General features: G+C 45.2%; 1 protein-coding gene across 1 annotated transcript; it reads right to left on the bottom strand.

Annotated features, from left to right (window-relative positions):
* Window positions 1–6,474: 6,474 nt before the first annotated feature.
* LOC100598299 (zinc finger protein 417) lies at window positions 6,475–12,215 on the bottom strand. Its single transcript, XM_030819924.1, has 3 exons — window positions 12,129–12,215; window positions 11,880–12,009; window positions 6,475–9,548 (listed from the first exon to the last, which is right to left on the bottom strand). The coding sequence occupies exons 1-3, from the start codon at window positions 12,213–12,215 to the stop codon at window positions 7,978–7,980; spliced, it is 1,788 nt and encodes a 595-aa protein (XP_030675784.1). The 3' UTR covers window positions 6,475–7,977.
* Between the last annotated feature and the right edge of the window lie 3,203 nt (window positions 12,216–15,418).

The following is a 15,418-nucleotide window of genomic DNA, read 5'->3' as shown; positions in this document are numbered from 1 at the left end:
CAATTACACCTCGCTTTATTAACATTAAATTTTTTTAATTTACAAAAGGATCAACCCATGACAGCAGCTGAACAACACTTAACAGGACAAAAGGAAAATAAAAGTGCCAGACAAGATATACGGTGGAGGGATGCACATACAAAGAGTTGGGAAAAAGGAAAAATAATTGCATGGGGAAGAGGATTTGCTTGTGTCTCTCCAACTGACAATCAGATGCCTGTGTAGGTGCCCACCAAACAGCCGAAGATCTATCATGAGCCACACCAGGAAGAGAGGACTCTGGGAAGAGCCAGAACTCCTGATACGAGTGATGGCACGAATGAACATCTCAGAGACAAAGGAAAAGACCAAGAATACTCGCCAGGCAGACCCCCCAACATGGGGACAAATCAAGAAACTGGCACAGATGGCAGAGGACAATCTGAGAGCACAGAACAAACCAAAAACAACTAATAACCTAATGGTGGCTATGATGGTGGTACTTACTGTGGCGGTAAGCCTCCGTACTGTAGGAGCAACTCAAAATTTTACTTATTGGACATATGTCCCATTTCCTCCTTTCATTAGGTCTGTAAGTTGGATGGACCCTATTATTAAGGTGTACAACAATGACAGTACCTCGACGCCTGAGCCCACAGATAACAGAGGGCCAATGCATCCTAATGAGGAAGGGATGAAAATGAATATATCAATAGGATATAAATATCCTCCAATATGCCTAGGACCTGCTGCTAGATGCTTACAAATTGGCACACAAGTATGTTTGGCAGAAATCCCTGGAAAAAATAAATCACAGGCTACTTATATACGATTTCAGGGCAAAGTTTAAAATATAACCATTCCAGCCCTAAAACTCGGCAGTTCCGTCCAGACAAACTCGAATGTAAACAAAATAGAGTTTGCTTTGAAGGTGTGGATGCTTGGCATTGGGAAAATTGTGTAGCAAGTAAGGCTGGGGTGCTACAAAATAATTCCCATGGAATCATCATTGATTGATCCCCTAGGGGGATTTTTAAGAAAAATTGCGCCGGAGGGCCTACTTATAAAATAAGCTGATGGAATCGTTGGAAAGAGAACCATACACAGTATATTCAGACGGAAGCTGATGTCCCTATTATATGGAGCCCTGCTGGCATTGTCACCCCTAGTCCAAAAATGATATCTCCTGCCATAGGACAGGAACATTCAGAATTATGGAAATTAGCTATGGCTCAAAGTTCAATCAAAATTTGGGAGGGTAAATATAATAAGTATAAAGGGGAGGGAGGTAAAGATAAATATGTTCTCTTTTCTTTCTAACAGGACCTTTTGGATTCAAAGTTGTGTCCGACCACCTTTTATGTTAGCAATAGGAAATATTACTTTTTTTTTTTTGAGACGGAGTCTCGCTCTGTTGCCCAGGCTGGAGTGCAGTGGCGCGATCTTGGCTTACTGCAAGCTCCGCTTCCCGAGTTCACGCCATTCTCCTGCCTCGGCCTCCCGAGTAGCTGGGAGTACAGGTGCCCACCACCACGCCCGGCTGATTTTTTTGTGGTTCTTTATTTATTTTTATTTTATTTATTTATTTTTTTGAGATGGAGTCTCGCTCTGTCGCCCAGGCTGGAGTGCAGTGGCGCAATCTCGGCTCACTGCAAGCTCCGCCTCCCGGGTTCTCGCCATTCTCCTGCCTCAGCCTCTCCGAGTAGCTGGGACTACAGGCACCCACCACCACGCCCGGCTAACTTTTTTGTATTTTTTTTTTTTTAGTAGAGACGGGGTTTCACCATGGTCTCGATCTCCTGACCTCGTGATCCGCCCGCCTCGGCCTCCCAAAGTGCTGGGATTACAAGCGTGAGCCACCGCGCCCAGCCCTATTTTTTATTTTTTTTTAGTAGAGACGGAGTTTCACCGTGTTAGCCAGGATGGTCTTGATCTTCTGACCTCGTGATCCACCTGCCTCGGCCTCCCAAAGTGCTGGGATTACAGGTGTGAGCCACCGCACCCGGCCGGAAATATTACTGTTGACATAAATACCCGTTTTATCACCTGCCAGGAATGTCGTTTGTTTACTTGCTTTAACGCAATCTTGATAAAAATCAAACTATCTTGTTAATTAGAGGCACAGAAGGAGTTTGGATCCCTGTGTCTCTAAATAGACCATGGGAGGCATCACCATCCATTCACATTATAACTGACATCCTTAAAAAACTCTTATCCTGTTCAAAAAGATTTATAGTTGCTCTTATATTTGCTATAATTGGCCTCATTGCGATTACCACTACTGCTGCAGTAGCTAGTGTGGCTTTACACTCATCTGTGCAAACAGTTGAATTTGTTGATAAATGCAAAAAGAATTCTATGAAATTATGGAACTCTCAAGCCCAAATAGATCAAAATATAGTTAGTCAAATTAATGATCTCCGTCAGACAGTAACTTGGATGGGGGATTGCATCATACGTTTAGAAACTAGAATTCAAATGCAATGTGACTGGAATACATCAGATTTTTGCATTACTCCTCATAGTTAGAATGAAACAGAACACCAATGGGAAAGAATTAAATGCCATCTAGTGGGCAGAGAGGAAAATCTCACCCTCGATATTGTAAAACTAAAAGAGCAGGTTTTTGAAGCCTCTCAGGCTCACTTAGCCCTGCTCTCTGGAACTGATATTTTAAGCAAGGCAGCCAATGGGTTGTCTGCAATCAATCCTCTTAAATGGATTAAGACCACTGGAAACCCTACACTTGTAAATTTTGTTCTAATAATTATGTGCTTGTGCTGTCTCCTTTTAGTCTACAGATGCAAAAGCCGCTTCTGGAGAGAAAGCCGATGCTGAGAACAAGCAATGATAGCTGTGGCGGTTTTGCAGGACAAAAAAGGGAGACATGTTGGCAGAAGAGCTGAGGCAGGGCTCGTTTGTCTGATATAATGTAAAAGAGTCTTGGAACATGTCCTGGGTCCAGGGTCTAAAACCCCTCATGACCTTTGGAACACCAAACTCTGTGCCAAAGGGTGGAAGGCTGCCCTGCTGCACTACAATCTAAGCCCAGGATATAAAACCCCTTGTGGCTTGGAGAGAACCCAGGGCTCAGGGCATAAAACCCCTTGTAGCCTTTGGAATGTGTCCAGACTCGCTGACCCGTTGCACTTCGTTCTCCCAAGATCATAAATTGATTGTATCTTGAATTAGAAGAACCTGTTCTCCCTTATCTCAAGTAGCAGAGCATATGCTAAGCCATCACAGCTACGCTTGATGCACCGCTTTCTACCCCCAGGTCCTCACCTGTCTACCCCCACAGCCGCACGTCCTCTCCACCTGCGTTTGATTCCCAATAAATACTGCGGGCTCCCAGAGCTCAGGGCCTTTGCAGCCTCCATACTGGTGTTGGCACCTGGGACCCACCCTATGTACTCTTGTCTTGTCTCATTCCTTTGACTCTGCCGGACTTCGTAGCCCCAATTACCTGGCGTTGGGTCTGATCACTCCAACACTTTGCCTCCACCAGTCCCACAACACCCTCGCTTTAAGCCCCTCCCTTTGAAAGCAGATCATGTTCACTGCGATGCTGGACACTGCAGGTATCTGTCCCTGGGCCAGCAGGGACCTCTGAAGCTTCATGGCCTGGTTTATATTTTTTTCATCTTGTGGTTTTTCTTTTTTTTTTTTTATTATACTTTAGGTTTTAGGGTACATGTGCACAATGTGCAGGTTTGTTACATATGTATCCATGTGCCATGTTGATTTCCTGCACCCATTAACTCGTCATTTAGCATTAGGTATAACTCCTAATGCTGTCCCTCCCCCCTCCCCCCTCTTGTGGTTTTTCTAATGGACTTTCAGGGATTTTGTAATCTCATAACTTTCCAAGCTCCATCACTTCCTAAATCTTTTTTTTTTTTTTTTTTTGAGACGGAGTCTCGCTCTGTCACCCAGGCTGGAGTGCAGTGGCGCGATCTCGGCTTACTGCAAGCTCCGCCTCCCGGGTTCACGCCATTCTCCTTAGCCTCTCCGAGTAGCTGGGACTACAGGCGCCCGCCACCACGCCCGGCTAATTTTTTTGCATTTTTAGTAGAGACAGGGTTTCACCGTGGTCTCGAGCTCCTGACCTCGTGATCCACCCGCCTCGGCCTCCCAAAGTGCTGGGATTACAAGCGTGAGCCACCGCGCCCGGCCTTCCTAAATCTTAAGAACTTTAATTGACAGTTTAAATTGAAGGTGCTGTTTGTAGACAACACCCAATATAAGCCCAGGCATTGCCAGGCATGGTGGCCCACACCTGTAATCCCAGCACTTTGGGAGACCAAGGCAGGCGGATCACCTGAGTTCAGGCGTTCCTGACTAGCTTGATCAACATGGAGAAACCTCGTCTCTACTAAAAATACAAAATTAGCCAGGCGTGATTGTGCATGCCTATAATCCCAGCTACTCGGGAGGCTGAGGCAGAATTGCTTGAACCCGGGAGGCAGAAGTTGTGGTGAGCCAAGATTGTGCTATTGCACTCCAGCCTGGGCAACAAGAGTGAAACTCCGTCTCAAAAAAAAAGCCCAGCCATCATGAAGAATCCTCAAATGTTCTCTGAAGAAAATGATGCTGGGGGCTGGGTGCAGTGGCTCATGCCTGTAATCCCAGCACTTTGGGAGGCTGAGGCATGTGGATCACCTGAGGTCAGGAGTTCGAGTCCAGCCTGACCAACAGGGTGAAACCCTGTCTCTACTAAAAATATAAAAAAGTAGCCAGGTGTGGTGGCGGTTGCCTGTAATCCCAGCTACTCTGGAGGCTGAGGCAGGAGAATCGTTGGAACCTGGGAGGCGGAGGTTGCGGTGAGCTGATATTTCACCATTGCACTCCAGCCTGGGCAGTAAGAGTGAAACTGCGTCTCACACTTGATCTTAGCCAAAAGGCCAAGAAGCGTTGAACGAAAGCCACCGCGCCCAGCTGGGAAAGTTCTTTTTTACAGATTTATAGTTCTTCTTCATAGATTCTTTCTTGCTAAGTGTTGAAAAGTTAACTATAATCATCTAAAGAGGATTAATTCATCACTTAGGCAAAGTAGAGGTTAGCAAGAGGAAGTTACTTCTCTTAGCGTATGTGATTCAAAGGAAAAAATTGCTACATCAAATACACACCAACTGGCTAAACATTTCTGGTACATATCAATTTCTATGCCACTTTAAGATTCAATACAATGAGGAAATTACTGGTGTAATAAAAATAACAAACATTAGATTGATGAAGCACGGTAAAATAATTTCAAACAGGAAAGATGTATGAATCTTTTGTACAAAAAATTTCAACATATAAGTTGCATACAAGCAGGAAGATTTAACTTCATAAGAGAATTAACAAAAGTATTAATTCAAGACAAGAGCATGCAGAGACTAAAATTGCTTAGTACTGAAAGTTTTGCCTATATAAACAGTAGTTTATGAAGAAAATAAAGTTTTGGTTTTTTTGAGGCAGGGTCTCACTGTTGCCCAGGCTGGAGTGCAGCTGTACCATCTCAGCTGATTGCAACCTCCGTTTCTGAGGAAGGCTCCTTAATTTCCCAATTATAAAGGTTTTGTGGGAACATAATTGGGTGTAATAAAATAAAAATTTACACCACAAGAGACAGACACATACTCTTCAGTGTTTATGGTCATAATTTGCTTGAACAAGCCCTTTTAAACTTCTAGATATCATTGAAACTCCTATGTTGATTAAAAATCATCAAAGATCTTTCCAGTGAGAAGGATGAAAAATATTACTGAGAATGAAGTATCACTATTTCATATATGTACCTATATGTGCTTATATAACATGCTGTAATACAAGGTGACATTTAGGGGTTGAGACTGTTAACATCTGATTGTACCTTCCTATTTGTAACTTACAATCTTTTATTCACACTTCTCAAGTGCCATGCCTCTAGGTGCCTATACATCATGCTATCACAGGATTTCTAGGGATAAGCCGAGTGCGGTGGCAGATGCCTGTAATCCCAGCACTTTAGGAGGCTGAGGGGGATGGATCATGAGGTCAGGAGCTTGAGACCACCCTGGCTAATGTAGTGAAAGCCCATCTCTACTAAAAATACAAAAATTAGCTGGGTGTGGTGGTGGGAACCTATAGGTCCAGCTACTCAGGAAGCTGAGGCAAGAGAAACACTTGAACCTGGGAGGCGGAGGTTGCAGTGAGCCAAGACCATGCCATTGCACTTCAGCATGGGTGACCGAGTGAGACTCTGTCTCAAAAAAAAAAAAAAAAAATTTTTTTTTAGGGATAATATCTAAGCCCATATAACCTGCTGTTATAAAAGGTAACATTTAGGGATTGAGATTCTTTTTTTTGAGATGGAGTCTCACTCTGTCACCAGGCTGGAGTGCAGTGGTGCGATCTTGGCGCACTGCAACCTCCGCCTCCCAGGTTTAATGAATTCTCCTGCCTCAGCCTCCCAAGTAGCCGTGACTACAGACACCCACCACTGTGCTTGGGTAATTTTTGTATTTTTAGTAGAGACAGGGTTTCACCATATTGGCCAGGGTGGTCTTGAACTCCTGACCTTGTAAGCCACCCATCCCAACCTCCCAAAGTGCTGGGATTACAGGCCTGGGCCAAAACACCCAGCTGAGATTCTTCATATAGTTGATTATCTTGCCATTTCTAACTTACAAGCTTTATCCACATTTCTTAACCTTTTGTTTCACTAAATGGGAGAGGAAGTTTTAACTCTTGTATCCATGAAGCACCTTAGTAAAATAACAGAGATTCCATTTGCAAATTATGCTCCCCAAAAAACACAAACACATATCTAAAAAAGTTATAAAGACATTAAGTGTCCATTCAATAACTGATTCAAACTGTCTTCATGTTCTTCACTTCACAAAGATAAAGCCCTTACAATGGACTTTGTGAGGTTCCATGTGTTTGTTCAGCCATAAGAGAAAGAATAATTCAGTGAGAGGAAACAGAGAGATTCTAGGCAGCCCTCAGGGAAGCTGAGGAGGTGGCACCCTGCCTCTAGGTCCCTCAGAATGTCCCATCTCCCTATCAGTATCGGTGTCCCAGATAATATTCTTCTGATTGGGACGTTTCCCTGGGAAAGGTGGTTACTTGCCAAATTCACATTTACTGCCATAACTGTGGCTGCAGTGTCAACATTCATGCAAGTGGGGAAATGGGCATGTGGCCCCTGAAAAAAGATTCTGGATTCCATAATCTCACCTTGCTGGCAAGAAACTACCATTTCCGCAGAAAGTGCAATGACAGTTTCTGCACAGGGACTGGAGATTATCTCTAGAAAAGAGCTTGGAGTGAGGAAATTAGCTAATGTGGATGAATGACGTTACCCATGGAGAATGACATAAGTAGCTAGAAGACAAAAGCCTCAGAACACATAAATCTCAATGGGTATTGAGTAGAGGACTCAGAGCTCTGAGATAATTGGAGCTCATGGCTATCCTAGAACTTGGATAACATAAAGTTCTTGTTTCTACAAAGTGTGTATCCTTTCCATATGTGAAAACTCTGAGGAAATACAAACTTGGAACAAAAGAAATAGTAAGGTAATCTTAGAAAGATGTTGAAAAGAAAGCAAGCTATGGTGGCATCTTAACTGTTTCACTGCCCGGCAATCTATACGTATTGTCACTTGGGGACACATGATTCCACATGAAGTGGATAACCAGCTCATAGCTCTTGTGGTACTGAAAACCAAGTATTTGGCCAGGCGTGGTGTTGTGTACCCATAATCTCAGCTCCCTGGGAGGCTGAGGTAGGAGAATCACTTGAACCTGGGAGGCCCAAGTTGCAGTGAGCCAAGATTGCACCACTGCACTCCAGCCTGGGTGACAGAATGAGACTCCGTTCCAATGCGAAGTCTTTTAAGACCAAGGAGAGCAGACATTCTGATGTTTTCCACGTTGACAGCAGTCATGAGGCCTTTCTCCAGTATGAACTCTCCTGTGTTTAATGAGTCTGGATGTTTCAGCAAAGGATTTCCCATATTCACTGCACTCATAAGGCCTTTCTCCTGTGTGAACTCTGATGATGAAGGAGGGTAGAGCTTCGCTGAAATGTTTTTCCACATTTGGTGCATTCATAAGGCCTTTCTCCAGTGTGAATTCTCCTGTGTTTAATGAGACTGGAACATTCAGCAAAGGATTTCCCACATTCACTGCACTTATAAGGTTTTTGTCCAGAATGAACTCTTTTATGAACATGAAGTGCAGAGCTGGAAAGAAATGATTTCCCACATTCACTGCATTCATATGGCCTTTCTCCAGTGTGAATCCTCTGATGTATGGTCACACAGTTCTTATTACCAAATAATTTCCCACATACCTCACACGCATATGGCCTTTCTCCAGTGTGAACTCTCTCATGAACAAGAAGATGATACTTCCTGTTAAATAATTTCCCACATTCCCTACAATTGTAAGGTCTTTCCCCAGTGTGAAGTCTCTGGTGTTCAGTGAGGTGAGATCTGTACCTAAATGATTTCCCACATTCCCTGCACTCATAGGGCCTTTCTCCAGTGTGACCTCGCTGATGTTGAACAAGGTTGCCCTTTTGACCAAAAGATTTCCCACATTCTCCACACTTGTAAGGCCTTTCTCCAGTGTGAACACGCTGATGGTTAATAAAGCAGAACTTCTGACGAAAAGATTTCCCACATTCCCCACAGTGATAAGCTGTCTCTCCAGTGTGACCTCGCTGATGTTGAATGAGGTTACCCTTTTGATGAAAAGATTTCCCACATTCTCCACACTCATAAGGCCCTTCTCCAGTGTGAACACGCTGATGGCTAATAAGGCTGCCCTTCTGACTAAAAGATTTCCCACATTCTTCACAGGGATAAGCTGTCTTTCCAGTGTGAACTCGCTGATGTTGAATGAGGCTGCTCTTTCGACTATAAGATTTCCCACACTCTCCACACTCATAAGGTCCTTTTCCAGTGTGATCTCGCTGATGATTACTGAAGCTGACATATCTGCTAAAGGATTTTCCACAATCACTGCACATATAACATCCATCTCTAGTGAAAAGTTTCTGGTGTGGAATAACTGAGTGCTTGGTGCTGAAGGCTTTTGTGTGTTTTCCACACCTGTAATTAGTTTTTCCCCCCTGAAAGGGTGGGTCATGCATAGTTTCACTGTCTGTCTTCTCTACAGGGTAAGAAGCTTCTTCTTGGCACAATCCTGAACTGGGCAGAACGTCCTCCCCAAACTCGTGGAAAACAAATGGCTCCTGTGACACCCTAAGCTTACATTTCTTTAAAAATGACGCTTCTCTGACACTCTTTCTGTAGGATTTCTCTCCAATATACTGCTTCTGGCGCTGATGAAGGTTTGCAGTGTCATCCAAGTTTTTTCCATATGCTCCACTCCTGTTCAGCTTCTGCTTGTGATGAGTTTCCTGGTGGTCAGCAAAGTGAAAAACATCCCTTAAGATGAGGCCACACATTTCACAGGGGTGAGCCTTCTTAGGAGAAACACCTGCCCTAGGAGTCCTGCTCTGAGACTCTCTTTGTACAGAAATTATCTGCTTACATGGTGCCTCCTCATCTTTTGATCCACACCAACAACCTGAAACCAAGAAAATGCTGGTCAAGTGCAAAGTACCTCTGACGGGAAGGCACAGCCCACCCACAATTACGTCTCACAAATTGAGAAATTACTCTATAGAAATATTTGCAGGAACACAATGTTGGCTTCAAGTTGAAGATGGGGCTGCTGGCCAGGTGTGGTGGCTCACGCCTGTAATCCCAGCACTTTGGGAGGCTGAGGCGGGTGGATCACCTGAGGTCAGAAGTTCGAGACCAGCGTGACCAACATGGTGAAACCCCATCTCTACTAAAAATACAAAAATTAGCTGGATGTGGTGGTGGGCACCTGTAACCCCAGCTACTCGGGAGGCTGAGGCAGGAGAATAATTTGAACCCGGGAGGTGGAGGTTTGCATTGAGCCATGACTGCACCACTGCACTGCAGCCTGGATAACAAAGTGAGACTCCATCTCAAAAAATAATAATAATAATAATAATAATAATAATAATAATAAAAAGAAGAATGAGCTGCGTAGCATTACTGGGTTATAAAGGTCACAGAATCCAGGAGGCTTCATGATGTAAACAGCACAAGCATACATGCAACACAGGGAGTAGAGGCAGGGTCCACAGCGCCTTCCTCTAAACACAAGTTGTGTATGGGACCTTATCTCCTAATGACATGTGAGTGCTATGTAGAAGCATATGGACTGGGCGCAGTGGCTCACGCCTGTAATCCCAGCACTTTGCAAGGCCGAGGCAGGTGGATAACCTGAGGTCAGTAGTTGGAGACCAGCCTGGCTAACAAGGTGAAACCCCGTGTCTACTAAAAATACAAAAAATTAGCCAGGCGTGGTGGCACAGGCCTGTAATCCCAGCCACTTGGGAGGCTGAGGCAGGAAAATCACTTCAACCTGGGAAACAGAGGTTGCACTGAGCCAAGATTGTGCCATTGCACTCCAGCTTGGGCAACAAGAGCGAAACTCCATCTCAAAAAATAAAAATAAAAAAAATAAAAAAATACACATAGAAGCATATGTCAAGACCAAGAAAACATGAGTACAACACAGCAGAGGGTGGTCATAGGTGGTTTAACAATGGGCATACACTTCCTGCCAGGCACGGTGGCTCACGCTTGTAATCCCAGCACTTTGGGAGGCCAAGGCGGGCGGATCACGAGGTCAGGAGATCGAGACCGTCCTGGCTAACATGGTGAAACCCCGTCTCTACTAAAAATACAAAAAATTAGCCGGGCGTGGTGGCGGGCGCCTGTAGTCCCAGCTACTTGGAGAGGCTGAGGCAGGAGAATGGCGTGAATCCGGGAGGCGGAGCTTGCAGTGAGCCGAGATTGCGCCACTGCACTCCAGCCTGGGCGACAGAGCGAGACTCCGTCTCCAAAAAAAAAAAAAAAAAACAATGGGCATACACTTCCTAATACGTCATCAATACACCGATATCAGAGACAACTGCAGATGAAAGCACAAGAAAAATGGGTGAGATGTGGAGTCCAGAGATGTGAGTATTAGTGCTGGGGTGAATATCACAGAAGAAGTGAAAAGGTACAGAACTAACAAGTGTGAAACTCTCAACAATGGGGAGAAAAAGACAAATAGTGTGTGCCTACTCATATTGCCACAAAAATACTCGGCAAATATAAATAGTTTCTGGTATGATTTGGATAAACCCCTGAAGTCATGCCCTCCCCCAGCATGGCACTCCTGAGGGACAGTCTCCCTTTGAGCCTATCGTGATGAGCCTGAATTGAACCGCATCTTGTCAAACACAGAGGACTCTCCATCTCACCCCGGTACATGGGACCGGATGATATAAGTATGAAGGGAGAGACAGCAGAGATGAACAGCCAACACTAGCTCAGACAACTAAGCACCTGACAGCCCACAGGAGAGTAAACTAAGTATTACAAGAGAATTCCTAAGCAGGGTCTTGCAAGCACAGTCTATGGTCTATGTAGGTAGTGACAATGTCAGTGAAGGCAATTCTTGGTGCAAGGAGGCACGAAGGATTGTCAGATAGAGGAAGGAAGCGTTAATAGAACCTGGGCGCACAAGAGCTACTGATTTGCACAGTCACCTGACAGCCAGAGAGCAGGCAAAGTGGATACATTAAGGTGCCAATAAGACTCCTGACTCTGACTCCTTCCCTGGGAGCCTGGAGCAGAGCAGGTGTTGGAGATGCTTAAGGAGAGGAAAAGGCAATACACACACCTTACTCCTACTAATGACACAACTTACACGGAGCAGTGTAGAAGGAACCTGTGTCCCGGCTCCTTAAGTGAGAAAGACAGTCCTGTCAATGAAAAACAGGTGAACGGCAACTAGCTCAGGTCACAAAGGTGAGCGTGAGCAACTTACCCAGCGAGGATATGAGAGCCAGGTTCTCTAGCATCACATCACGGTACAAGCACCTCTGAGCCTCACTAAGGAGACACCACTCCTCCTGGGAAAAGTTCACAGCCACATCTTCAAAGGTCACAGTGCCCTGCTATGATAGTGACAGATGAAACCACAAACAGCCCCTCTGCTGAGGTACCACAACCCACCTCTCCCACACACCCACACTTGCCCATCCTCCTCCCAAGGTCCCCAACATAGAGTTGAAACCATGTCCACTGGTGCCTTTGTCTCTTCATGGGCCCACTGGTCAATTGCCAGCAGCAATAAGCAGTAAGTGGACAAATAGGTATCCATGCTGAGATCCCGACATAAAAAGGTCCATCCCCTTCTGAATAGCGATATCCAAGCTCATGTAAAGCCCAGGGCAGCTGCCTGAGCCCATCAGACAAACTTGCTCTCTAAATATACATCATTCTTTATACTGCACAGACACATGCCCATGGCCACCCCCACCTGAGTTTTCCCCACCATCTACCTCTCTCTGGCACCCCCACAAATAGAACTTTGTTTTTTGTTTTTTTTTTGGTTTTTTTTGAGACATAGTCTAGCTCTGTCACCCAGGCTGGAGTGCAGTGGCATGATCTTGGCTCTCTGCAGCCTCCGCCTCCCGGGTTCAAGTGATTCTCGTGCCTCAGCCTCCCAAGTAGCCAGGATTACAGCCACGCACCACTATACCCAGCTAATTTTTGTATTTTTTTTTAGTAGAGATGGGGTTTCACCATGTTGGCCAGGCTGGTCTTGAACTCCTGGTCTCAAGTGATCCACCCGCCTTGGCCTCCGAGAGTGAGATTACAGGGGTGGGCCACCACACCCAGCCCCCACAAATAAAATTATTTCACAAGATGAAGAGGGTATAATGGCCCATGATTCCCTTGGGAATATGCAGTGGTTTATTTCCATAACTCTGCTGGTAGGGATGGAATTGAAACCCACCACAAAGTATAACAACCTGGAACCCTGCCTTATCACCTTGATAAAAAGGGTTGTTAGGCTAGGACACATTATTCAAGAGAGCAGAGTGGGAATGAGATTTGTACTCACTTTTTTTTTTTTTTTTTTTTTTTTTTTGAGACGGAGTCTCGCTCTGTCACCCAGGCTGGAGTGCGGTGGCGCGATCTCGGCTCACTGCAAGCTCCGCCTCCCGGGTTCACGCCATTCTCCTGCCTCAGCCTCTCCGAGTAGCTGGGACTACAGGCGCCCGCCACCACGCCCGGCTAATTTTTTGTATTTTTAGTAGAGACGGGGTTTCACCGTGGTCTCGATCTCCTGACCTCGTGATCCGCCCGCCTCGGCCTCCCAAAGTGCTGGGATTACAAGCGTGAGCCACCGCGCCCAGCCATGTACTCACCTTTTAAGGTTGTCCCATTATCACAAGATGTCAAAGTGACACATCATATTGGGCCTTCAATTCTGGCCTATACCCAAATATGGACAAGCATCCAGAGTATGCTTGACAAATACAAATAGGATCCAATATTAACACAGACTTTCCATGGTTTACAATACCAGTGGTAATCCCAAATCATCCTGTGAATGTCTCCCAGAATGACTCCATAGCCACACAGAACCACATATGGCTTCAGATATCCATGGCCCTATTTCACTTTTGTGCTGCACCAGCTGAGACCTCAGCTGTAGCAACCCTCCTCTGTCCACCTAATGCCGTTTAAAGCCCAGCCCCTGGATTTGTGAACCAAACTAAATCTACTATCACAGATGAGCATATTTTTCACTGCCCATATGCACCAGGCTGAACGAAACTCCCCAGGTACTCCCAAAGTCATCTCAAAACGTTTGTGAGCCTAGACAGTGATAAATAGTTACAACTTGGCACCAACTCAGGCATAAGTGTCATATTCCTTACTCCTATGCTTCTGCATGCGTCTATCTCTTGCCTATTCTCTCCTTGGATGTCTATGTCCCCTTTCAAACTCTACTGTCTGATACATCCTGCCATGATGGTCACTCACACCCTCTCAGGTGTTTAGGAAGCCCAATAACATCACTCAGGGATGTAAGTAAGAGATCCACTCCTCAGCCTGTAATCACACCTTCCTGGCCCCTGAAAAGATTTACCACCAAAATCTGAAGCATGTCCTCCTAAATGGACCCATAACTAACTTACTGTAGTTCACCCATTAGCTTTCATATATTGGATGTCTCCAGTATCAACACCCTCCCAGATACCCCATCCTGTATGTCTAGTTATCCATTTTATGCCACCATTTATTGGTCACTTCATATGGCCAAAACAACACTCTTGATATCCACAGTCAATATTATGTCAATACCAACTTCATGTCAGCTGATGCAGCGTCCATGGCTACAGCTGCTAAGATCAAAAAACCTTGGGCTCATGCCCGATTCCTCTTTCATGCCCTTATCATCCACATTAGAAAACCTAGCTGTCTGCCAGGCGCGATGGCTCATGTCTGTAATCCCAGCACTTTGGGAGGCTGAGGCGGGCTAATCACCTGAGGTCAGGAGTTCGAGACCAGTCTGGCCAACATGATGAAACCCCGTCTCTACTAAAAATACAAAAATTAGCTGGGTGTGGTGGCAAACACCTGTAATCCAAGCTACCTTGGAGGCTGAGGCAGGAGAATTGCTTGAACCAGGGAGGCAGACGTTCTAGTGAGCCGAGATTGCACCATTGCACTCCAGCCTGGGCAACAAGACCGAAACTCCACAAAAAAAAAAAAAGAGGAAAGAAGAAAGAAGGAAAGAAAGGAAAGAAAGGAAAGAAAGAAAGAAAGAAAGAAAGAAAGAAAGAAAGAAAGAAAGAAAGAAAGAAAACCTGGCTGTCTCAAGAAAGAAAGAAAGAAAGAAAGAAAGAAAACCCAGCTGTCGAAAGAAAGAAAGAAAGAAAGAAAGAAAGAAAGAAAGAAAAGAAAACCTATCTGTCTCTTTACAAAAAGTGAATCCTGAATCCAGACTCGTGATTTGCCACGTATCTGATCCATTAACCCTCACCTGGATTATGGCAGAAGCCTTATCTCTGACCTTTCTTCCTCTTCCCTCAACCCATAGTGTGTGCACCAAGGTCCAACCAGATGAAGCCTGTAGCCAGATAGAACTGTGGTAATATCACCTCCTGACTTTGATCCATTTTATCTCTAAGCATTTCACAACCTGGTAGCAACTTCTGGGTTAACCTTCCAAGGGTGTTTACATTGGTTGACAGAAATGGGCATACTTGTAGATAACCTTCCATGGCCTTAGTATCCTGGGTTTAGAGATTCTCCAGGGTCCTGGGATCAAAGGACTGAAAAAATGGCACTTAAGAGTCCCAGGACACCACAAGCTAGAGAACCTGTGGATGGGGTCTGGACCAATGAGGGGATTGTACACCCTCCACTTTCCTGTGTGGGTACCCTAAGTGCTTCTGCAGCCAGGAGTGCCTGAGGGGAGAGGCAGACATTACAAACATGTCACGGGATCTGATAAGCTCACGCCTCCCTGAAACCTTTCTTGTCCCTGGAACTTTGTTCCCAACA

This window comes from Nomascus leucogenys, chromosome 10, assembly GCF_006542625.1.
Source record: "Nomascus leucogenys isolate Asia chromosome 10, Asia_NLE_v1, whole genome shotgun sequence".
Classification (NCBI taxonomy): Eukaryota; Metazoa; Chordata; class Mammalia; order Primates; family Hylobatidae; genus Nomascus; species Nomascus leucogenys.
This window is presented reverse-complemented; position numbering and strand designations above follow the sequence as displayed.